The sequence below is a fragment of the Musa acuminata genome, chromosome BXJ2-4 (assembly GCF_036884655.1).
Source record: "Musa acuminata AAA Group cultivar baxijiao chromosome BXJ2-4, Cavendish_Baxijiao_AAA, whole genome shotgun sequence".
Classification (NCBI taxonomy): domain Eukaryota; kingdom Viridiplantae; phylum Streptophyta; class Magnoliopsida; order Zingiberales; family Musaceae; genus Musa; species Musa acuminata.
The window spans coordinates 41236756-41261977 of record NC_088341.1 but is presented as its reverse complement, the minus strand read 5'-3'; the positions used below and the strand labels follow the sequence as shown (position 1 = coordinate 41261977).

The 25222-nt window shown below is 39.8% G+C and overlaps 1 protein-coding gene across 6 annotated transcripts; it reads left to right on the top strand.

The window, feature by feature from the left end:
• Positions 1-607: 607 nt before the first annotated feature.
• LOC135610919 (pre-mRNA-splicing factor ATP-dependent RNA helicase DEAH1-like) lies at positions 608-25024 on the top strand. Of its 6 annotated transcripts, none has more exons than XM_065105984.1 (28): positions 608-763; positions 1153-1333; positions 1425-1555; positions 2723-2917; positions 3028-3105; positions 4662-4748; positions 5529-5562; positions 5638-5692; positions 6901-6960; positions 7080-7151; positions 9904-9967; positions 13168-13247; positions 13409-13476; positions 13553-13610; positions 18955-19012; positions 19098-19166; positions 19322-19390; positions 20074-20163; positions 21001-21087; positions 21199-21314; positions 21400-21466; positions 21556-22461; positions 22689-22751; positions 23474-23597; positions 23684-23784; positions 24109-24171; positions 24261-24333; positions 24431-25024. In XM_065105984.1, exons 2-28 carry the CDS (start codon positions 1234-1236, stop codon positions 24478-24480), a joined length of 3018 nt encoding a protein of 1005 aa, XP_064962056.1. In that variant the 5' UTR covers positions 608-763; positions 1153-1233; the 3' UTR covers positions 24481-25024. The 6 variants fall into 6 exon arrangements, 5 of the variants coding, with proteins under 5 accessions (XP_064962056.1, XP_064962055.1, XP_064962053.1 ...); XM_065105983.1 differs by having other exon boundaries at positions 21556-22596; positions 24434-25024; XM_065105981.1 differs by having other exon boundaries at positions 21556-22596.
• Positions 25025-25222: the final 198 nt, after the last annotated feature.

Genomic DNA, 25222 nt, shown 5'->3' with positions numbered 1-25222 from the left:
GCCTTGGAAGATGGTGTTGTCTTCATCAAGGAGGAGTCCAACGTGGATGGCGTCCATGCATGTGACTAAGAAACACATCGCTTACGTGACTGTACCAAGGTGCCACCTTGCGTCTGATTCTGAACAGTCAGTCCTTTTTTGAACAGTATGAAGAAAAACCCGATGAAACAAATTTGATCATATATATATATATATATATATATATATATATATATCTTGTTTGCCCGGGAGATATAATCTTTGCGATGTAACTATGATTAGTAACTAGTGGTTAGTATGAAATTTTGACATGGATGCTAATGATAGAAACTCACATGGATGATGAGGACAATTGTGCTATCTTAAAATTTATATGGTCAAATGCACTATTTTAAACTGGGCAAAGAACGGATATGCAAGTATAAAAGATTATTGAACCTTTCTTAATGGCTTCGTCTTTGTACCACCTTTTTGGATGATCAATTAACTGATGTAGGGCTGAGATCTGGGTCGGAAATCGTACTATTTTCACGGACCAAAGCAGGCCCGTGAAGTTGGGTCGGTCTTTGAAACGGAAATGTAGTGGGTCGGGCCGACGCGTGAGTCGACTCGGTGAAATCGTTTGACTCGTCTGAGCCGACTCGTCAATGGGCTTGATATTCCAATAAATAAAACGAACTCGACGGAAGTCGTCAATGGGCGGGCGTCGCGAGCCCTAGCCGCTGCCAACATCGTCGGCGGAGCACTTCTCTACTGCTGCTGCAGGCCGCAACCTCCCTTGCCCGTGAGTGCTATTCTCTCCTCTCCTCACATCTCCTACACTCTCTTCGCTTCTCTCTCTTCTCCTCTCGCCTTCCCTTTTCTCTTGTTCTCTTGCCCTCTCCTCTCCTCCCCTCCCATCCCAAATTCCCAATGCTTTATCTCAAGGAAGCACCAACTTTACATGTTTTCTGGATGATGCACCAAACTTTATATGTTTCCACTCTCCATGCAATCTGTGGTAAATGTTTTTCATAGTGAGTAGAAAAGGGATATGTACTTCCTAACAATTTTTTGTCTATAAGAAGTTGTACATAAATCGCCTGTTCTATGGATATTGATGGCAATTATTTTTCTGTTTAGCTTGATCATTAGGGAAGTTATAATCCTTCCGTTGTCTTCTTTTTACCATAGGAAGCCAAAGAGACGTTTTATTTGCCACCTCAAGTATCTACCTTCGAATAATTAGTTTTAAGCTTGCACAATTGGAGGAAGATGGCGGATGAAAGCTACTTGAGGACATGGGTCTCAGATAAGCTTATGTCTTTGATGGGTTACTCCAAGGGTGTAGTTGTTCAGTATGTCATTAGATTATGTAAGCATGAATTAGATGTTTTTTCTGTTAGACTTTTCCTTTTGTTTTGTCAAAAAGACAATGAACATATATTTCTTTTATGCATTGACAGCTAAAGAGTCACCCTCGCCTGCTGATCTTATGTGTAAACTCGTAGAGTTTGGGTTTTCTTCGTCAACAGAAACTCGCTCCTTTGCTGAAGAGATATATGCAAAAGTTCCACATAAGAAGACTGGTCCTAGTGTGAGTTCTCTTGAATTCTCATGTAACTCGAGCTTGGATTGTGCTTTCCTGCCACTTCTGCCATTGTTTTGTTTTGGATGGTGATTGTCAAAAGTAAATTTATATGGAAGATATGCACCTAAAGATTCATCTGGCTTTACGGGTGATATTGCTTCATAGTGCATGCAATGATATAAAGAAACTAGCTAAAGTGAATCAAAATTTGTTCTTGTTAAGAAGTTTTATCACAATGCAGTAGGAAAAAAGGACTAGTCTGTTTGCAAGTTCATCTTTCAGTAGGTGCTGGAAAGTGCTTATAGCTACTCAGAGTATGGACTCTTGAGCTTTATCTTTGTCAAAATTGATCAGCACAATGCGTTTAAGAGAGTAGAATATTTTGTTAATTATTTTATTTTTTTTTTACAATGAGAAAATGGTGAACATTCCTGTGATTGTTGGATGATAGGGTAACTCAATACTTCCATTGTAAATATTGGTTTTGGGTTTAAGTTATTATGTGGTCTTTGAGGTAAGTATAAAATTTATATCTTTTAAAACTAATATATAGTAAATTATTATTGTGATGCTGGTTGATGAAGAGTAGTGAGTTGGATACATGGGTTGACAACATGGTTGTTGGGACATAAGGAAACATGAGCAGGTTTTAGTGCCGTGGCAGTCTGTAGTTGTCTTGTGCTCTCTGCTACAGGTATAAACATTTTTGTGGTCTGTTAGTTGGTCACTTTGTACATTATTAGTGTAGTGATGGATTAATTTCTTTTTTAAACATTTAAACATTTAAAGACTATTAAACAAAAGCTGATGTTGATGAGTATCGTGCTGGCAAGTATTTTTTGATCAAGCCTAGTAACCGGTTTCAGTATTTTTTGATCATTCCTTCTCTCATGATTTGTTCTGGTGATGGATGACAACTGTATGCTGTCCATTTAATGTCAGGGTTTACTCGACTATATTCTTTGTTGTCAATTTCATTGATGTTTATTTTTAGTTTTAGCAGTTCTTTGCATCTTTATTATTCAAACTGTAATGATTGCTAGCTCCTATAAGAATATGCACATTCTTTTAAAATTGATTAACGTTATTTTCATTCTATATACTTGCAGTGACAGAATAAGTTCTGGCTGTAAATTATAATTTCAATTGATTGCTTGTATGTATTTGTCTCAGAATTATCAGAAAGCTGAAAAGGAAGCAACTCAATTTGCAAAAAAACAGAGGAGCTACAAACTTCTGGATGCTGATGATGAGGACATAGACAGCCATGCACCAGCCAATCATGTAGATTCTCAGATGGAGAAAGTGGGTTCTCATCGAAAGCGCTTTAGAAAGAAGAGCCAGACCGATGATGCTGAAGATGATGAGGCATTATATTACTCTTTTTTTTCCACTTTATTTTTCATGTGGTAAGTTTCAGGTTGACGCCTCTTCTAATGGTTTCTTACTTTTGTTTTTGACTTAATGCTATACTGCAGGTTATTAGACAAGAAGGGAATGACCGACAGGTTCGAAGTCGTACATCAAAGGTAGATGAAGATGATGATGAGGTTGAGGTATGCTTTGAGGGAATTATTATCTTCTGAATTTTTTTGAATTTCTATGAATAATGGTGGCTCTATTTGATCAGATTATCACATGTTACCCAAGAATTCTAATTCAAAATAAATTAGTTAAAATGCTCTCAACATTTCCTTTTTGGAAAATATCCACAGTTCTACTTGGTTATACTAATGCAAGATGACTGAGACAAACTACTCTCATAGGAAACAACTACTTTGGTGTCTTGCAAATCACAATGAAGTATAATATATTTTTGGGATGATGAAAACTACTTGGGTTGGATACTTAGGATCGATCAGTACCATTTTGGTGGTATGTTTGACAAGTATCTTAACTTTGCAAATTTTTATATGTTTATCTTGAGATGTAGATAATTATGTTTTGTCATCATAGCATTATGCAGCATATTACCATTAGCATGGCCTGCATGCCGGTTGAAACATGGCAAAACTTGTCTTTCCCATAATGTATCGTGGTTGGTAGCTTGGCTATTGTTAGGCATGATCTGTGCCTGCAGAAACTTCAACCCATGCTAGTTGCTGGTACGCTACCATCAAAAGAGACTTTCTTGTGCGGTGATCAATGTTAATAAATGTCATAATGCATTTCATGTGACAACAGAGAGGATTTTTTGTAGAGTTTGGTCATATGTTACCAAAATATATATTTTTAGAATAGTTATGAAACATAAAGAATTCTGGTGATAGATGTTTATATTAGAGAAGCAAGTAGTTATATTCTTGAAAGTGTAGGTCCGTTTGAAGTTTCATATATGTTGATGGAAAATGTGAAACGAGGAATAGTTTGTGTCATGTTAATATGGAACAAGATTATTGCAAGTGTTTCTTGGAGGATTTTAACTTACATAGTTGAAGGTGCCATATATTTTTCATGATCACTTAATCTTGAAACCCCTTGCAAATTTAATATTTTTAATTTGTTTCCGTAACATTGATGTTCTCCAAATTTAATATTTTTTAAAAATTAGTTTGTCCAAACACTGATAGTCTACTCTATTTTTTGCCAGCTTTTTTAAACTTAGATTATATCTTATTGCCCAAATTGAAGTCATCAACATGAACCGACTTCAAAGTTAAGGCTGAAAAGACTTTTGTTTTACAATGAATTGTGATGTTTGTGATCAATGATTAAACCTGCTCAAATATCAAGCACTTGATGGTAAACTGTTAACGTTGGCTGAAAGGTTATGCAAATAGCTTTGTGCTTTAGAGTAGACATTGTGACACACCAGTTACCACATTAAATGTGGGATTATTTGGCTGACACTGTTTAAGCTATTCTTTGGACTTGTAATTTTTTGTTAACTATATGTTTAGACTCTCATACGGACATCTGTTTGACTTGTTTATCCCTATACTAGATGGGTATCCAAGTTCTAGCGGCTATTATCACTATATTGTTCTGTCAATTATTGTATGCAGCATTATCTCTTCATGCAGAAAGAGTTGCCATGAATGTTTCTTAGCATGATCTTGTTCAATGTGATGCCATGAATTTAAAGTTTGTTGCGGAATGCATCATTATGCAGTCAGAAGAAGAGAGAAGACGTGATCAAGAAGAAAGAGCACAATTGGAGAAGAATATCAGAGAAAGAGATGCAGCGGGGACTCGGAAGGTAAGGAAATTCACTGGGGTTTAGTTTTGCTACTTTCACCATGTTGCCAAAATACAATTTATATATGTGAATCAATATCTTTCTCAGATGATCTTTGTCTTGTGTGTTACTTCTGTATGTGCTTATGATATAACGTTGTGGATCATAACCTCATCATGAAATATTCAATGTTGTTAACCTTGTTACTTCTTGATACAAGAATTGTTTTATGATTGCTGGTTTTAAATGATTAAAAAGGTGTAGTTATTAAAAGTTGTAGAATGGATGGAACTAAATGGCCTAAAATTTTCCTCATTGGTGATGAAGGTATATACTTCTTCATCCTTTTCAATTAATCTCTATAAATCAATTACGAAAGATGAGATCTAAGTGCTTGAAATATCATTTATATATTATCTTAGTTGTGAATCATTTACTCAATTAAGCCATAGTGTGTCTGTGGTTTTAATTTGGGTTTTTTTTTCTTAACTTTAATCTATTGAAATAAGTACACATAAAACTGATTTGTCTGAATTGGAAAATTTGTTTTCATAACTACTCAAATTTAGACCAATAATTTAATAATATGGTACCTAAGTTTATTTTATATCCTCCAATAACTATGTTATGTACCTGGAAGTTCTAGAGTTTCTATTTGTATTTTTTTTCATTGCTCTTAAAAAAACTGTGTGTTCATTTTTTCCTTGTTATCAAGTTCTTTTTTTTTCCTCCAACATGTGAAATGCTTGGTTTCATTTTAATATCTTTCTAATCTTTTTTTAAATCTTTTTTTGTCAACAGCTGACAGAGCCAAAGTTAACCAAGGAGGAGGAAGGTTAGTTCCCTTCATTGGTTACTCAAGTTGCTTTAAGGAAACTGTATTACATCTAATTTTTATTTTTTTCTACAGAGGATCAGATTCGGAGGTTCAAGGCTCTGGAGGATGATGATACTTCAGAATTAAGGTTCTTATTCTTGCACTTATATTTGTTTTGCATTGGTCTTCTATGGCTGAATTATATTTTGCATTTGTCTGTCAGTTTTGTTTTGTCAAATTATTGGTAGATTTTGTTCATTGAGTCCCTACCACCCGCAGCAGTAGCTTATTCAAAAGGGGGCAAAAAAGAGAGAAAAACCACTCATTATATAAATAGGATAAAGGATCTATTAAGAAATAGGAGAAAGTGGAGATCTATTAAGAAATTGGAGAAAGTGGATTTATTAGCCGACACCCTTAAGTTATCGATAAGGAAGGTACCCCGATTGATTATACTTAATGTGACTTTGAAAAACCTATCATAAGTATTTCACAATGAAAAAGCGGATAGACAACCGGAACAAAGACGATTTGAGTTCTGACCTACCCACCCTACCATTCCTTTTTTGCGGGACACCTCCTCTCACTGTTACAGGGTCATTGATCGCTGAAACAAGGGCCAAGAAGCTTTATTGATATAAAGGCTCTATTCATTAACATCATATCGTTCTTCTGGATTCGTGCAGAAATAGGACCGTCCCTAAAGGTCTCCGCTGGACCACTCTGTCAACAGTTCTACCACATGCATATCTGTCTTACTACAAGAGGCTTGCCTATTAGCTCCTATCTCGGTCCATCTCTCGCTGCGCATTGAAGCACTTCACCCTCTAATGTGGTCTGCGCTTTTTCCTGAATCTCCGGGGAGATATACAATAATGAAGGAGCGTGCACAACTTTACGTGCGGATAGATGAAAGAAGGCAGGCTCAACCATAGGGTCCAAGGGGAGAAGAGAACAGGGTGGTTGTGGTATATGGAAGTAATTTTTAGTTATAAATATAGAGAATTAGGTGAAAAACTTGTATATAATGTTGTGGAAAGTCCTAGCTATGAGTTAAATTAAAAGCGGTTATAGTTAACCACATTGGAAGGGAGGCTCTTCTATACTCCTTTGCGCACTGATGCCAAGATCCAAAAGAAATGCATCAGTAGATCCACAAATATGTGAGGTTGAGTTTGTTTTGAAGGTATCTTTAACATTATTCGAATCTACCCCTTAAACTTAACAAAAAGGAAGTTCAAATAGACAAATAATTACATTTCACATTTTTGCTTTTAACAAATTTCTCAACTTTTCATATATCTGAAGCTAAATAATCTCCATATTAGTCTCTGATGTCTGCTTTTCTTATACCAGGAAAGTTTCAAGGCAGGTATATTTGCAGAAAAGAAGGGACCAGAAGCTTGTGGAACTACGGTATGTATGATAACGTTCATATTTTTTATTGGATTTGATTTGCTCAACACTTTTGCTTTTTCATGTTTACGTGTTATCTGATTGATACTCTGAATCTGTTTGGTATTCTGTTACTGCAGGGATGAAATTATTGACCATGATTATATTTTTGAGGGTGTAAAGTTGACTGAAGCAGAAGAACGTGAACTCAGGTATGTGCAGTTTATGGCTTTTTTCTCATGCTAGAGGATATAATTCATGTTAATTTTTCTACTGATCATATTGCCCTTTTCTCCATTGTTTTTGTTGTTCTTATTTGAACCGTAATTATGAAGAATCCTATGTGCATAATTGTAATAAAAATACAATTTTGCAACTGTTACTGAGCATGGTTGGCATGTGAAGTTTATATCTTCTGGAGTTTGGGATAATATTTTTCCAATATTAGCTGCATAATTGACAGTATATAGAAAATCTTTCGAGTCCTTATATTAATATATGGCGAGTTAACTAATACAAGCTTCAAAGTACAAGGACCAGATGTTTCTAAAATTGTGGATGCAATTTATCTTTAAATGGGAATCACTTGTCACATCTAATGGCTGCTAAATTTATAGGTAAAATCTTTACACTTGTTTTTAATGCAATAGATTAGGTTAGAGATCCCATAGATAAGTTTACCATTCAACTGTTTCTTATCGTAGAAGTGTTTTTATGCACTTGCAGTATGAGGAACCTTGGATCACTGAAATTAACAATGCAAACAACAAGCAGATGTTGATTATAAATTCTCTTCAGAATTAAGAAATGTAGACTTCTATCATCTTGTTATACAATAAGAAGATTATGTTATTATTTTCTTCCTTTTAAACAAAATATTGAAGTAAATGCACATGATAATTATACCCTTAAAGGAAATAACTGACCCTTTGTCAGTGTAATCAAAGGCGCTAGGCGCCAAGGTGCCAAAATGTCCAAGATGCTAGGTGCTCACCTGAGCATAAGGAGGCGCTCTCGAATATTTTATTTTAAAAATTATAAATCATGATTGATAAAAATAAACTAAAACAAAAATAACACATCAAAGTTGCATTCATTTAAAGTACTAATGACAAATACTAACAGATACTAAATCCACATGTATTAATAAAAATATTAACATGGAAGGAGAAGGAGGATGAAAGGAGCATGTTGGGGGATGAGAGGAGTGTGGTTGGATGGCTGTCGGTGGATACCCAATTTTTTGGGAGTGTTGGTTGGGTGACTTGTCGCTGGGAGTCTGGGTTCCTGTTAAGCTAGGTGGTTGGGAAAGAGGGATGATAGGGGGCTATAGTCCAGGAACAGGAGCAGGGAGGGCTGCGATGAAGAGGCAGGGAGAGGGAGGAAAAGGTAGTGTGTGGGGGAGGTTGGTGTCGGGGAAGGGAGGGAGGAGGAATCAGGGAAGGAGGGGGGGATGGGCTGCGATGAGGCAGGTGGGGGGGCTGCGATGAATTTTTTTTTTTTTTTTTTTTGGGGGGGTGGGGGGAGAGAGAGAGAGAGAGAGAGAGAGAGGGAGGGAGGAGGAGGGAAGAGAAGGGAGAGGGAGGGTGGTATCGGGGAAGGGGGGCTGCGAGGAGGCTGGGGTGGGTGGGGGGCTGCGATGAATGGGGAAGAGGGAGGAGAAGGGAGTGTGCGATGGAGGAGGAGGAAGTTGATGAGGAGAAAGAGAGAGATATCTGGAGGGGAAGAAGCCATTGCCACTGTTTGCCAAGGAAAATGCTGCAGCGACAAGAGCTTGCTGCTGGTGGAGGAACACGTCGCCGCTGCTGTTGCTATTCGCCGATGGTGATGAAGTCAACCGCTGTGCACCAAGGATACGCTGTAGTTGTTGGGGAGAAAGAGACTGCGTCTAGGGCATGGGTGCGTGCTTGCGCCGGGGGGGCCCGGGGCGGTTGGGGGGGGGGGAGGGTGGGTGGTTGGTCAAGACAAAAATATGTTGGATAGCATAATAGTTCAAAAGGCATCAAATGAATAAGTACGAAATGCCACTTTCAGAGTAGAGTTGCCACCATCATTATAAAGAGAGTGGGAAATTATGTTTTCACTAGTTATCCAAATTAGTGCAATTATCTTAAGTTCAGTTGATATCTCTCGACACATTAGGACTTGCTATTGAAAATTTACTTATATCTCTCGACACCAAGGATACGCTGTAGTTGTTGGGGAGAAAGAGACTGCGTCTAGGGCATGGGTGCGTGCTTGCGCTGGGGGGGGCCCGGGGCGGTTGGGGGGGGGGGGAGGGTGGGTGGTTGGTCGAGACAAAAATATGTTGGATAGCATAATAGTTCAAAAGGCATCAAATGAATAAGTACGAAATGCCACTTTCAGAGTAGAGTTGCCACCATCATTATGAAGAGAGTGGGAAATTATGTTTTCACTAGTTATCCAAATTAGTGCAATTATCTTAAGTTCAGTTGATATCTCTCGACACATTAGGACTTGCTATTGAAAATTTACTTATAACTCTACTTAGTATGGACATTCATTAGCTTTGTAATTTTGCATTGTAATGTCTGCCAAGTGCACAATTGTCATATGGTTGGTTGAAGATTTGTTGGTTTTTTGTTAAGATTTTGTTCAAGATGCTGATCTTTTAAGCATTAAATGGGAGATATTTTTGACAGAGGGGACAATTTAAATCTTAAGAACCTCCCTTGGCAGGTCCCTTGCAGTGCTTTTTGAGTAGGTTTTGGAGAAAGTCCATCAATTTATGAATAATTGTATGCTGTCATCTGTCAAATGCTTAGAGAGGCATTTTTATATAGGTCCTCCGGTTAGCCTCTGGGATTTGTCTTTCTAGTGGCTATTGTAGTTCTCAATCATCATGAATCACAGGCCCTTTAGCAAGTGCTTATTCTGAACTCAATTGCTTCGAAAAATTTACTTGTAAATCTGATTTATTGATGCATTCTATTTTTCTTCTAGGTACAAAAAGAAAATTTATGAACTTGCATCAGAGCACTTAGAGGATGTGGATAACATCAATGAGGTAATGCTACCGACTACGAGCAACTGCTAGTATGCATTTTGTGTCTTTTCTTCCAAAATTTTAAAGTTCACATTTCTGTTCTTTTTCTGAGTCCCTTTCACCACCTGCAAGTACACTTCTCTTTTGAAAAAAAACAATGTATATAAATTAAGCTTTTCTCAGTTTACTCGGGTGGTAATGATTTCATATCCTTTCTTGGTGTTGCTTCTATGCAACATGAATAACACACATTGGCAGCACTATTACTTGATGCTTCTATAACCCAAGTTTTTGTTATACTTGCTAAGCTTATCTTTGTTTTCAATTGATTTTTGACCAGTGACAAAAATTTCCCTTCAATCTTATTAACATTTAACAGTTACAAATGAGTATGAGAAACATATGTTTGAATTTATCTTGTCAAAATTTACTTGTCCTTTGGTTTGTACCCAACTATTTTTAAACAACAATTGATTCTTATTTTTTTGGGTTGTGAATTTTGCTTTGTTTCCCAGTTAATATTTGGTGCATTTTTTGTCAGGATATTATTTGGTATTATTTTATTATGTATGTTGTAGTAAATGATTTTAATTTCATATCCGGGTGGTACGTGCCGGTCCGACAGCCTCTCGGCACGTGGACTGCCCGCTACCGGGTGATACCAAATTTTTATCGATAATTTAAAGGTGGCAGAGAGGGAGGCGAGTCGTGAAAGGAATAATTTTTATCGGTTCCTCCCCGAGATTCCCAATCGGAATGGCCTCTTTAATTTGCTTCGTTCTAGCTGATAACATAGTTTGGTTGATTTGGCTTTGGATGTGGGTGGTTTCCTGGGAAGCTGGTTCTTGGAGCTGCACTCATGGCGAAGAGGCGGAAGCTGTAGGTTCAGATCTTTTGTGGGAAAAGAAACTTCTTTTGATTTGAAGTGGTAGCAAGGATAGGGAAGTTTGGGAGTCAAGAAGAGGGAGGAGGAGACGTGATGTACAGGTCTCCTTTGGTGCGGCCGTCGAAAGATCTCAACCTTCCTTACCCGCTCGTCGGTTTGTTCAGTGGACAACGAACAACGGAAGCCGAATCCGATCTTTGGCACCACCAGCAGCAGCAGATGAGCACTGGCCTCCTCCGGTATCGGTCATCCCCGAGCTCGCTGCTCGGCGAAGTTTGTGAGGACTTCCTCCTCGTTAGAGCCTCCAGCCTCTAGAATGAGACCATGTTTGCCCGGTTCTTAGTGTCAGATCTCTGCGACAAGACCCAGGACGGTCCCTCCGTTGGCGCCGCCACCACCAGCGGCCAGAGCAGCCCTCACTTTCCACCCCTGCAACTACCACCACCGCCTTCTGCACAGGAGGTCAAAGAACAACAAAGCAGATCTGCACCTGCGCGAAGGAATCATGCAGCCACAGCGAGTCAAAGCGCTGTGCAGATCCACGATGGATTTCACAAAATGCGATGCCAAACTTTTCCTCTTTTTTTTTTTTCCTTCAGCAATGGCGTAGATAATGTGTGAACTATCTCCTGGGAAATCAATCAGATGTATCACCATCATGGGATCATTGACGATGGAGGTGGCACAACTCAAGCACAGAAACTTCGGCAGCTCCTCTAATCTCATCAAGCATGCTTTGGCGTACCGCTCGGTATGCCGGTATGATACGAGATTAAAAACCTTAGTTATAGTTAGGTTACATAGAATGGTTCTAGTGCATGAGTCTACCATCAATATGAGGTCCCAGGAGGATCAATGAGCACAACTTTACATTTCCAAGCAAAGAAGTTGTTTCATGACTCGATATTAGAAGACTTGGGCAATCTTATACTTTGGCTCTGCCAATGACACAGTGATTTTACCTAACTGCAGAAAATTGAAGTGATGGGATATAATTCGAGAAGTAAAGAGTCATTTATTCTTAGTTGTTTCGTTTCTTGGGTTTGGAAATGAATTAGGTTGGATCTATCTATTATCAGAATTCATTTTCTGTGATCCAATATCCATAGTCACGGGAACAATCACTTATAAAGATAAAGCAGCAGACATTGACCTTTCATAGATCCTTCATTGGTGTGAGCCACGTGCATCGAGTTTGTTCTTAGAAATCCACAAATTGGACTTGCAGCCTTAAATATTTATTGTGCAAAAATTAGATGGAAAATTTTTATTGGAAGATCCAAGATTATGAACTTTTGCTTGCAGTTATCTAGGTGTGTTTTTGTAATCCTCCTGTTTTCTTGACTACTATTAGATCTATAAAGCAATTTTTGAGATGCAAATGTTTTGTGCTTTATTTTTAAGTTGTGGTCATAATTTAGTTTTCCACTATTGTTATGCTTTTGCTTGTCCTTTTGGCTGTGCTCCTCATTATTTCATCAGATGGTATTGTCAAAAGATTTCTTGCCTCTCCATGAATCTGTTAAAAATTGTATTTATTTAATTACTGATCCCATGTAACTGTATTTTCATGTAGTTAAATTGGCCTTTGTAATTATGATTGGTGGTACATCAGTCTTTCTCAGCACCCGATGACTTCGGGTATCCATACTTAGGTTCAGGGAGGTAAATATGTACATAAATTGGGTTTGGGTATTTGGTTTCCAGTCTGATTAGGGTAAAATTTGCTGGTACCATTTTGATAGGCTGTTGAAAACGGTGTTGGGCAGGTATTTAGAACCTTTGATGTAAGTTTTTAACTTGTACTGGAATTTAATCATTTTAATTGAGTGATCATGTCGATTTTAAAATCACAAATGCACTATAAAATAATACATTGATCACTCAGTATACAATATTCACGGGCATGGTTATTTTGATTCATTACCTTGGTGAGACTGTAACTTGATCTGGAGCCTTGATTTGCTATGATTCTTTGAGGTTGAAATTCTAGTCTCTTAGATTATCTAAGTCTGAAATCAAGTAGTACAAGTAAATGCTGCAATTGAGTCTATATGAGTTCATTTATATGTGATCCTCAACCATCAGTATCTAGTGAAAGCATTAAGATCCCTAGAATCCTTTATTCAAGCTTTTTGTTATCTATAGTCATAAAATTAAACACCATGGTATACCAAGGTTATTGATCATACTTTGCCACTACGACTGGGCGAATATATGTTGGTTCAGCTTATAATGCTCATTTCCTGAAGTAAATTCGTTTCTGCAACTATTTTAGATCTCTACTAACTGTGCCGGTACCATTTCTTATAGTTGTTTGCCAATATTATTGCAGTATAGAATGCCTGAGGCATATGACCAAGAAGGTGGTGTAAATCAAGAGAGAAGATTTGCGGCAGCTATGCTGCGATACAGGTAAAACAGTTTACTGCATAGATGTCATCATCATTTTATAGTTGATGGTCATCGTATTCTTGATTCATTTCTGACCTTGTTGTTGTCGTGGTGGTGGACTAATTTTTTTGTATTCTGTTCATCCAAATCTGCAATTTTTTTCTACTTTTTGTCCTTTCTAGGGATGCTGGTGCTGGAGAAAAGATGGACCCCTTTGCTGAACAGGAAGAATGGGAAAACTATCAAAGTGGTATGACTAGTTCGTTAGGGTATATCTTCTCTTTGTCCTCTTTTGTTATATTGATGTTAATATGCTTCTGACACAGGGAAGGCAAATTTAAAGTATGGTTCGAAGGACAAAAAGCAAGCTTCAGCTGACTATCAGTATGTTTTAATTTTAATTTTTATTGTTTTTTTTACGATTTGGAAATGCTAATGAGCAATTGGCTTAATATACTGACATTCTGAACCAAGGTTTGTAATTTCGTACCGTACTGAAGTTTCAAGCTCAGTTCGGTATGGCACGGTATAAGTATACCGGGCGGTACATTTCGGTATACCGCTCTGTAACGGACAAACTTCTAAACAAGATGTTGGATGTAATGCTTATGTCTGTCCGTTGTCTTTTGGCATGTTCATGCCTTGTACAGCAGGTAGAGGGGCAGCCGAAGGCTTATAAGTCCCATTTTAGTTGGGTTGGTGGCCTCTTTAGGCTTGTAAATAAAGGTTGTGTCATGTGGACACGTGACAGAGCTTTTCGGTCTGTAATGGACCATTTTACCCTTTGTTGTGTAACTATTCAGAGCTTGTAAAGTCTGTTTGTAACTTGCATTGTCTATGAAGTGTTTTTCGGACATGTTTGCTTGTGGATCCCGATTGAGACGTTCTCTTTAACCCGTTCTCTCTTTTGTTGGTCCTAAGGGACAATGGGAGGCTTCGGGGAGGTTGACCTTTGCGGACGGACGCGCGAGGGTGCCGCACGCCTTAGGCAAAACCAGCTAAGGTCGTGACATTATGGTATCAGAGCGGGACAAGCACTCATAGAAACACTTGACATGCAAACGTGGGGGACCTAGCGGGGCTGCGTTGAGGGCAGTCAGCACACGCGCGACCGTTTGAGGGAAAACGGGCATGGAGATGTAGGGAAAAGAGTCGCTCAGAGGAGCGAGCATCTGAGATTGGCATTCAGAGGAATGGCCAACCCTTCGTGCAAGAGGCACCACGAGAACAGGCAAGCTTGGTTGAACTTGGAGCGCACAAAGGTTGGGATGGCTGAGTTTGAGCTACGGCTCAATGTTGACAACTATACTTGATGGTGCTCTAGGCAAGCGAGGCGCTTGGCAAGAATGAGACCATTCAAGGTGGAATGAGTTGTTCAACGACCAAAAGAGTTATGCAAAGCTCACAGAGGTGAGGGGAATTGCTAACTCGAAGAATTTGGTACTCATGCATGGGCTTGTATGCGGACGATGGAATGTTCGTGGCCATCCCAAGGCGACCGAGACTCGGCGCCATGGAGCATTGAAACTTTCTCTTCGTCATGTGAAGGATACGTCCGGAGGAGGCTGAAGTGTGCAATGAGTTTAGCATGTTGCTAGGCCTTGAGGGGTGCGGCGGTGGCTGTATTGACGTGGAGGCGCAATCTAGCAAGTGCGTTTGCAAGAGGCAGAACAATGCACAGTTTGTTCAGCAGATCGGAGTAGTCCAAGGGGATGGGGGTCTCCGAAACGAAGAGAGATGTTGCTCCAACGGGACAGTTATCTAGGAGGGATAAGTCTCGGCACTCCAGAGGGAGAATCATGTGAGACGGACTTCACATGTTGAGGAGGAGTACCTCACAAACAACAACTTCATGAAGCTCGATGGACTGAGCAAGCGGCGAGGAGTTGTCGCATGATCTCGCTCGAGAGAATGCATTGGTGGATGCATTGCGAGATCAAGTGGGGGAGCGACCTGAAGCAACTTAAATGAAGGCACACTTAGAGTCGATATGGAGATCGGACTCAAGGGAGGGCTGACCCGTGGAATGGAGGGCGTGAGGGCCACCATCGACTCAATGCAAAAACGAGGAGCGGAGCAACTTGGGTGTAACTTGGCGAAGTACCCAAGCCGCATGAAGGGAGCCAGCAGAGAAGTTGGAACATGGAGCAGAAGCACAGTGCTTTCCTTAGACAGAGGTCAAAGACATGAACTCTTGCAGAGGCAAGGGTAGGATCATGTTGTTCCATGGGTCCTTCATTCTGACGGAGCGGACTCATCTTGCATGGTGCCAAAGACGAAGGGAGCTTCTGGGCACTTACACCTTATCTCGGAGGAGCATTTGATGGAGGAACTAAGGCGACTCAATTTGCGGAGGCGAAGTTGGGTTCAGAAGGTCTTTGCACGGGGCAAGAGGACGCAGAGGCGGGTACTCTTGAAGAATATGCCACAGTGTTGCCATTCAAGTTGCCATGAAGGAAGCAGTGCGTAGCGGAGATTGTGCTGGTAGGGGCAGAGGCCCAGGATCCAGACAATGGTGCACAAACTACAGTGAAGTCGGTGGACTTCGGGAGCTACTAGGCGACGGACTGCCCTAGAGTGGTGCTTCATCTAGGTGTGACCCAAGAGTGGGTGGATGAAGGTCGATTGCCAAAGGAGTGAACAAAATCGAAGGTGGAGGAGACCCTGCGATGTATTGGCAGAGGCCACACATGGAGGGTTCACAATTCGAGTTTATTCCAAAAAGATCAGAATGCAATGGAGATGTCACCAGGAGGCGACATGGTGCAGCGGATCGTGGTGGAACAGTTCGTGGCAATGCGACACACACGACATTGTCCCGTGAGGGATGAGATCATATGGAGGTATGATCGGGAGTTACTGGAAGCTCCACTTCGATGAACAACACGACGGCAAGAAGGGCTATGGATTCAAGGAGTGAAGGCCATGGTACCGCAGAGGCGGGTCTTCCGGGCGTGCATCGAATTTTGCATCGGATGAAAGCCTTGGTCATCAGCATATGGGGGCTGTGTTCCACCAAGGGAAAAGTTCAAATGCAAGTACCAGTGAGTTCCATGGGAGGGACTTGATCATGTAGAGGTATGATCGAAGCAGCTGGAGAGTTGGACTTCTCCAGAGCTCATATTCGCTTAAGGGAGCCCGACAAGTCAGAGGACAAGGTCGAGTAAGCGAACGTTGCTACCAAGGAAGCTAAGGAGAACAGAATCGGTGCAAACTCTACAACGTGATGGCAGAGGCCATGCATGGGAGTTGCAGTCTGTCTTTCCATCGACCAAACGGACTGCTTGGAGAACATAGAGGTGTTGAAGCAGGGGGTCGAAAGGGGCGAGGAAGCGACGATGAGTCCAGAGGGACTTAGCTACCCAAAAATCAAGCATCAGTTAGAATGGAGGTGGACTCAGAGGAGTGCCACAGAGACATCTCTACTGATTGTGAAGAAAAGGGATACAGAGGCGAGGCGACGGATAGTAGGGCCATGGGCATGGCAGCGCCATGGTACCGCAGAGGCGGGACTTCCGTGCAAGTCATTGATCCCTTGCTCTCACGGAGGGAGAGCGCTTGGTCGTGAAAGGGGCCGAGGAGGTGGAGCATGCAGAGGCAATCTCCAAGTACCGAGACAAGGCTGAAGGGCAGAGGCCAAGAAACTTCGTAAGACCGGTGTCAACAAGTTTCTCATCAAGATAGCCGTAAGTGAAGGACTTCGGGTCATGCAAGAGTGCACGACCAAGGAACGAAGCAGGCAGTACGCGGTGCTGTACCTTTGCTACTTAGTGGAGTAGGCGGCAGGGTTGATGGAGAAGACGGTACAATCCCAGAGGCGACCTCATCTATCAGAGAATTACTCCAAGTTGGGGTGAAAACTTCCTGCATTCCAGAAGTTCAATGGCTTTGAGAAGGTGAATCACAGTAGCTAACTTAACGCAAGGAGTGCAAACACTTCGAGTGCTTCAGAAGTGTGAGCAAAGAGCAGGCGAAGGCTAGTAACCAGCTCGATGCATGAAGTACAACCTCGAGGAGGCGGGCGAAGTCAAGTAACCTTTGCCTTCTCAACTCTTAAGAGAATGGGCGAAACCGAGTACCCCAGTTCTCTTATCTATCCAACAGAGGAGCTCTGCACAAGTTCAAAGACCCTTCGAAGATAACGGAAGACAATAGTTGTCAAATCCTCACCAGCGGTGATCAGTGCTACTGAGAGTAGATTGTCCGCCTCATTTCCCTACGAAATGCCAATCAAAAGCGGAAGTGATGCGAACCTACTTGGATGTGACAACTAACTGAAAGAAGAGTCAATGAGCAGATTTTGTGGAGGAAGGACCCAAAACTTCAGAAGTTTGCGAGGCGATGCTCGTTAAAGCTCCAACAAGCATCCACCCAGTTCAAGCAGTATGGGGAAATTTTGAGAGACTGGCGCAGTAAGGATGGTCTTTTCCTTCATTTGGTGGATCCGCAGGAATCAACGAGGATCAATACAACTCAGCCAACCCCACACCAGAGTCAGAGTCATTGGCGACTTGAAGCAGCATGGCGGATCAAAGGTTCGACTACTCAGAAACAACAGCGAAGAGCAGCTGGGAGCCAGGAGGCGTATTGCAGCTGGAGCAGAAGATTGAAGACTCAGCAAAGGCGAAGAGTTGCAGTGTTCACAAAGGCTTCGACGAGGACGTCGAAGGGATAAGTGGGGGAGAATGTAACGGACAAACTTCTAAACAAGATGTTGGATGTAATGCTTATGTCTGTCCGTTGTCTTTTGGCATGTTCATGCCTTGTACAGCAGGTAGAGGGGCAGCCGAAGGCTTATAAGTCCCATTTTAGTTGGGTTGGTGGCCTCTTTAGGCTTGTAAATAAAGGTTGTGTCATGTGGACACGTGACAGAGCTTTTCGGTCTGTAATGGACCATTTTACCCTTTGTTGTGCAACTATTCAGAGCTTGTAAAGTCTGTTTGTAACTTGCATTGTCTATGAAGTGCTTTTCGGACATGTTTGCTTGTGGATCCCGATTGAGGCGTTCTCTTTAACCCGTTCTCTCTTTTGTTGGTCCTAAGGGACAATGGGAGGCTTCGGGGAGGCTGACCTTTGCGGACGGACGCGCGAGGGTGCCGCACGCCTTAGGCAAAACCAGCTAAGGTCGTGATAGCTCGGTATATATATAAAAAAAACAAAAAAAAAATGATGGCTCTGCCCGTGTGAGGAGGGAAAGGGCAACGTCGCTCGGTTTCCCTGCGCAAAAAAAAGAAAGGGAAAGGCAACGTCGCCTTGGTTTCCCTGCGCAAAAAAAAAAAGAAAAGGGAAAGGCGACGTCGCTCGGTTTCCCCGCGCAAAAAGAAAAAGAGGGAAAGGCGACGTTGCCTCGGCGACGTTGCTCGGTTTCCTTGTGCGAAAAAAAAAGAAAGGCGTCGCCTCGGTCGGTTTTTTCTGCTGGGGAGAAGAAATCGCTTCTCCCTGCGATGTCGCCGAGGCTTCGTCGCCACGTCGGATCTCCAGGTTTTTGTTTTTCTTCTCCCTCTTCTTTTTTCTCCATCACCGACCAATTTAGGAACGGAAACAGTCGCAATCGATGCTTCCGTCGTGTAGCGGACGGTCCGTGTACCGGTCTGCTGATGGACCGGTATGTACCACCCGTACTGGACGGTATTATTCAAAATTAAAATCCTTGTTCTGAACTGATGTATAATATAAACTGTTATTGTTATTTCTTGTGTTGATTGTTTTGCTTCTGTTTTCTGACTAGGTATGTCTTTGAAGATGGTGTTGACTTCATCAAGGAGTCCATTATGGATGGTGTCAATGTATGCGACTAAAAATCACATTGCTTATATAACTATACGAAGGTGCCACCTTGCTTCTAATTCCAAACATTCCTTTTTTGAGCAGTATAAAGATGAGATGCCTTCTGAGGATCCTGATGATTCAATTGCAAAAACTGCGTTGCATAAACTTCAAGTATGCTTTTTTCTTTGATAGGATTCATTTTGGAGGTGGTGGGTTAAGTTTCTAATAGTGTTTTTTATATCAAATGGTTCTATGAAGTTCTTTGACCATGATTCTTATACTTTGACACAATATTCAATATTTGATTATTTCATCCTTTCTATCAGGAAGAGAGAAAGACTTTGCCAATCTATCCATACCGGGAACAACTGCTTCAGGCAGTTCAAGATCATCAGGTTAGTAATTTTGTTAACATGAATTAATTGTATATTATTTGATTTGCACCATTTCTGGAGGCTGCATGCCGAATTGAGGTGCTCGAGGAAAGTATGAATTGTAGGATAAACTTTTATCTGCTTTATTTTAAGAAAATACATAAATATAATATTGTGGTTGTGCATGAATTTGTATAACTAACTTTGATTTTCTTCTTTATAAGGAAATTATCTACAATCTACATCTTTATTTTCTTGTGCTTTGTTTGCCCAATTATAACATACTTATAATAAATTTGTTTTTTCAATAATTTTTTAAATTATTTTTGTTTTAAAAAAAATCAAGGAGAAATAATAATAAGTTAGCATAAGAGTCGTCTCTAAAGAAGCCAAAGTCTCTCCATATAATCTGGGAGCTACATTGAACATGTGAGACAACAAAATCATCGACCAAATTAAGGCTTATTTTTAGTGCTAGTTTGTGAGAGAAGGAAAATTTTCCTAATTTGCATTCATCTTCTTTTCTTTTGTGTTGCCAATTTATTTACTCCTCTCTCATTTTGATTGGGAACCAGTTAGAGCACATGGAATTTACCGCATTGTTTCTTCCCAGCTAATATGTATACATATGCATTATGTTTTTTTTCGAATAGTGGATCATTTTCATTATATACTCTTAATGGCATTTTTTTTCTGTTGAATAGGTTCTTGTCATTGTTGGAGAAACAGGTTCTGGTAAAACGACTCAAATACCCCAATATTTACATGAGGCTGGATATACAAAACGGGGACAGGTAGATGTTTCTGTGTGAAGTTACTCATGTTACACGTATGGTCTTTAAGCCAAATTATGTTTGCAGTTTTTTTTCTCTATTGCTTAGTTTGTGTGTGTGTGTGTGAGTGCGTGCGTGCGTGTGTGTGTGTGTGCGTGCATGCGTGCAGTCCTAATATTATTCAAGTATCCATCATTTTTGTTGATTATCTTTGTTAATATGGAATGCAGTTTTTTTTCAGAGAGGACAATTTTCTTTTACTGTTTTATAAGTTCTTAACCGATGTCAATATTTAGCTCATAGTGACATGTAAACCAACTTTTAGTAAGAAATTAAAATTTCATGTAAATGCTCATTCTTGTCCAAAATGTTTAATTTAGAGATGCGATCTGACTAATCATTCTGTAATATAAAAGAATTGAATTTTTTCAGCTTCAATCATGGTCTGGCTTTTCTAGTTATCAGGAAACTATACCATATGAGGCTTTTGTAAGTCTAGGGTTTTGGTCATGCTTCCACTCCCACAGCAGCATGCATCCTGGCTTCAAATGCTGCTCTGTTTCTAGGAAGGAAGGCGCTAGAGTGGAGGCTGCTGGAGATGAACATTTAATGCCAATTGTTTTTGGTGCCAAAGATAGATTTTGTGCTCTGGTTGCCTCCTTTATTTTCTCAATGCTTCTGGTTCACCCCCATGTGCTGACTTTTGACTTTTGGCATGGCATTGTACTTTGGCACATGCCATTCTGGCAGCTGGCTGGCACATGATGTGCCGCAAAATGAAAAGCCTTGGTTATAACATAGGATTGTTTTAAATCTTTTGTGTTGGTGACATTTTATAACCTTTTTGCCTCGTTTTAGGTTGGTTGCACTCAGCCACGCCGTGTTGCAGCCATGAGTGTGGCTGCAAGGGTTTCCCAGGAGATGGGAGTCAAACTTGGTCATGAGGTCTGTCTTGTCACACATCTCTGCTATAGTTAAAACTGTCTTTATTTACTCTCCAGTTGTGATCTGATCAGGTGCTCTTTGATTCTTATTGTTAATTGATCTATTTTACAGGTTGGTTATTCTATTCGTTTTGAAGATTGCACATCAGAGAAAACTATAATGAAATATATGACTGACGGGATGTTGCTTCGGGAATTTCTTAGTGAACCTGACTTAGCTAGTTACAGGTATTTTATGAATGCTCCATCCAAGTTTTTGTTGCTTTTCTTTCATAAATGTAAATGTTTTTTTATCTTTTCATGTCAAATGCAGTGTTATCATGGTGGACGAGGCGCATGAGAGAACATTGTCAACAGACATTTTGTTTGGTTTGGTAAAGGTAAGCTGCCTGTCAGAAATGTAACATGTTTTTGGGTGTTTTATTTTTGGATTGTTTATTAAATATGGTTGCTACTTGTTTTCTCACAGGATATATCTCGCTTCCGGAAAGATCTTAAGTTGCTTATATCAAGTGCAACACTTGATGCTGAGAAGTTCAGTGATTATTTTGACTCGGCCCCAATTTTCAAAATACCTGGGAGGCGATATCCTGTTGAGATTCACTTCACAACAGCACCAGAAGCAGACTATATTGATGCTGCCATTGTCACAGTTCTTCAGATACATGTGACACAACCACCTGGAGATATTCTTGTATTTCTCACAGGCCAGGAGGAAATCGAAACAATTGATGAGATTCTTAAGCATAGGACAAGGGGTTTGGGTACAAAGATAGCAGAACTAATAATATGCCCAATCTATGCGAATCTTCCAACTGAGCTTCAAGCAAAAATATTTGAACCTACTCCAGAAGGTGCTCGTAAGGTTGTGTTGGCTACTAATATAGCAGAAACATCACTCACAATTGATGGGATAAAGTACGTTGTTGATCCAGGCTTTTGTAAGATAAAGTCCTTTAATCCACGAACTGGTATGGAATCATTGTTAGTGAATCCAATCTCAAAAGCATCAGCAATGCAAAGGGCTGGGCGGTCTGGACGTACTGGGCCTGGAAAGTGTTTTCGTCTTTATACTGCATATAATTTTCAGAATGATCTTGATGATAATGCTGTACCAGAAATACAGAGAACCAACCTTGCAAATGTCGTCCTTACACTGAAAAGTCTGGGTATCAATGACTTGGTTAATTTTGATTTTATGGATCCTCCCCCCTCAGAGGCATTACTAAAGGCTCTTGAACAACTTTATGCTCTTAATGCATTAAACAGCCGTGGTGAATTGACCAAGACTGGAAGAAGGATGGCAGAGTTTCCACTAGACCCTATGCTCTCCAAAATGATAGTGGCTTCAGAAAAATACAAGTGCTCCGAGGAGGTTATATCCATCTCCTCAATGTTGTCTGTTGGTAATTCAATTTTCTATCGTCCAAAAGATAAACAAGTGCATGCAGATAATGCGAGGATGAATTTTCACACTGGGAATGTTGGGGATCACATTGCTTTGCTAAATGTATATCGCATAATCCTTTCTAAAATAGCTGACAACAACAATTATTAATTTATGATTCTAGTGATAAAGCGTACTTGATTTTATTATTTCAGGTGTACAATTCGTGGAAGGAAACTAACTACTCTACTCAGTGGTGCTATGAAAATTATATTCAGGTAATAAAATCATCTGTATGTTTTTCTGAGTCATGAGCATTCCCATGTCTTCTTTTTTTTAAGAATCTTCTCTTTGATAACTATGCTAAAATCTCTACTGGTGGACTTGATATACTTGATCTCAAATATTTCATTTATTTTCTAGATATATATATGCTGTGAAAGTATACTGTATCAGGATTCCATTAGTTTGCAATATTGTTATATGAACAAGACTTTGTAAGTTGCATATGACACAAGGCTGAAGTAGAATGGCAATGAATAATCAAGCAACTGTAGTAATATAGACCTGTGTTTTTGTAAACATGCTTTATTCTACTTAAATTAATAGTGGAGTGCCTTGTAGAACCAGTGTACCTGGTAATCCGCAGTTGCTGAAATAGTTTTTACTCAGAAATTATCATCTAAACATATAACCAGCATGATTGGTGCTCTGCTCGGACCAAGATTGCACCTTGCCTCTCTTGTTGTGATTGCTTAATTTGGTTGAAATGTCATGAACCAGGAATTCCTTGAAGTCTACTTGTTGGTGTAGGTAAAAAAATCACATATTACAATTTTATGTCAACTTCTCTCAAATAATCGATTCTTTTACTAGTATTCACTAATTTGACCAAATTGATTTAGTTACTTACACTATATGTTTGGAACTGTTATTATCTCTAGCAATCTTTTCTTCAGTCACTACAGATGAGTTTCTACTGATATGTACCTCTTCACAGGTTCGCAGCATGAAACGGGCAAGAGATATCAGAGATCAGTTGGAGGGCCTCTTGGAAAGGGTTGAGATAGAGCCAACTTCAAATTTGAGCGACCTGGATGCAGTAAAAAAGGCAATTACATCAGGTTTGGGAATGTGGCATGTTTGTCTTGGTGCCTGTGATATTATCTATTTATTGATATCTTTATGACCTAATCTTTGTTCCTTTCAGGTTTTTTCCATCATTCAGCAAAGCTGCAAAAAACTGGGGCTTACAAAACTGTGAAAAATCCTCAAACAGTGTACATTCATCCGAGTTCTGGTCTAGCTGAGGCAAGTTTCTTGTGTAATTTTTGAGCCCTGCATTTGTTGGCAACTATGCCGGGTAAAAATAGCTAAAATATTTGAATTCATTTATAACTTTGGCGGTTATCACAATTTTTTGTCGTGTAATGAAGAAATTTAGTTCCATTATGAAATTTTAGATTCTTTTGAATATTGGTCATCTGAATTTTTAATTTCTTTTTAATATTAATAATCATGATAGGTAGCTAAAATGTCTAATATGCACCTAAAGACATGTGTCAATTTATTAAAAGAACTAATCTTTTATGGCGGATATTGTCTGATCTTTCTTGTTTCCCTTTTTTATTTTAGGTGCTACCACGGTGGGTCATATACCATGAACTTGTCCTTACCACAAAAGAATACATGAGACAGGTAGCACTTGTTTCCTGTCCCAGTTTGTTGGCATACAAATCCTTTGGCGAAAGCAAATGGTATCAATTTATATATTGTTGTTAATGCAGGTTATAGAATTGAAACCAGAGTGGCTGATTGAAATAGCACCTCATTTTTACCAAATGAAGGATGTTGAGGATGGTAGCAATACATTTTTTGTCTTCTCCTGAGCTTATGTATTTATATGCTGTTTCACTATATATTCCTCGGTAAATTGCTGAATCATGATTCATTGCAGCAGCTGCCACAAAGAAATTGCCTCGAGGGAAAGGAAGGGCTGCGGACTAAATAATCATAGTTGAGTGGCGTATCATTCAACCAAAAGGGGAACTCAAACTTCTTTTTCGGATGGTTTTCCTGCTAGTTTGTTTGGTTCGCCGTCACATATGTTGCAAGAGAACAATAGTTGATGCTTCCATCTTATAGAGGCGATAATTCAGCCTCCGATTTATGGATGTATACTTGTGTGTTGTACATAGTGATACAAAAGTCATACTTCGAACGGTTATCACTACGATAAACTGCTCATCGAGTGATCAGGCTGTTTTAGAGCTCTTGCATCGTTTGCACTGGATTGATCTATAGTTGCAGCCTGTGGAAGTTAAAAAGACCAACGGGATGCAGAGAGGCAGGTGATTACTTGATTGGTCTAGATATGCTTTACGCAGCCTCTTTTAAACAATGTTCATCTGTACAATGATTCGAAAACCCTCATTTATGTGATAGTTTACTTAAATCCACTGATTAGTATTAGTATTTGATTTTGAAGGATGTATGAATCTTGGTTGTAATACTGATTGCAGAAATTTCAGTGTCTCAGTTTATGCGACAATTGAACTCTTTTAACATTGAACTTTTGCTGCTCATTATATATATATATATATATATATATATATATATATAATGCCACGATCCTCCTTTCATAGAATCCCTTGTTGTATTCCATAAACTCGTTTTTCTGTAAGTCTCGCTTTTCTATAAGGAATACTTTCCATCCAACTATGTATTCGCAGTAGGAAGAGATGTGATG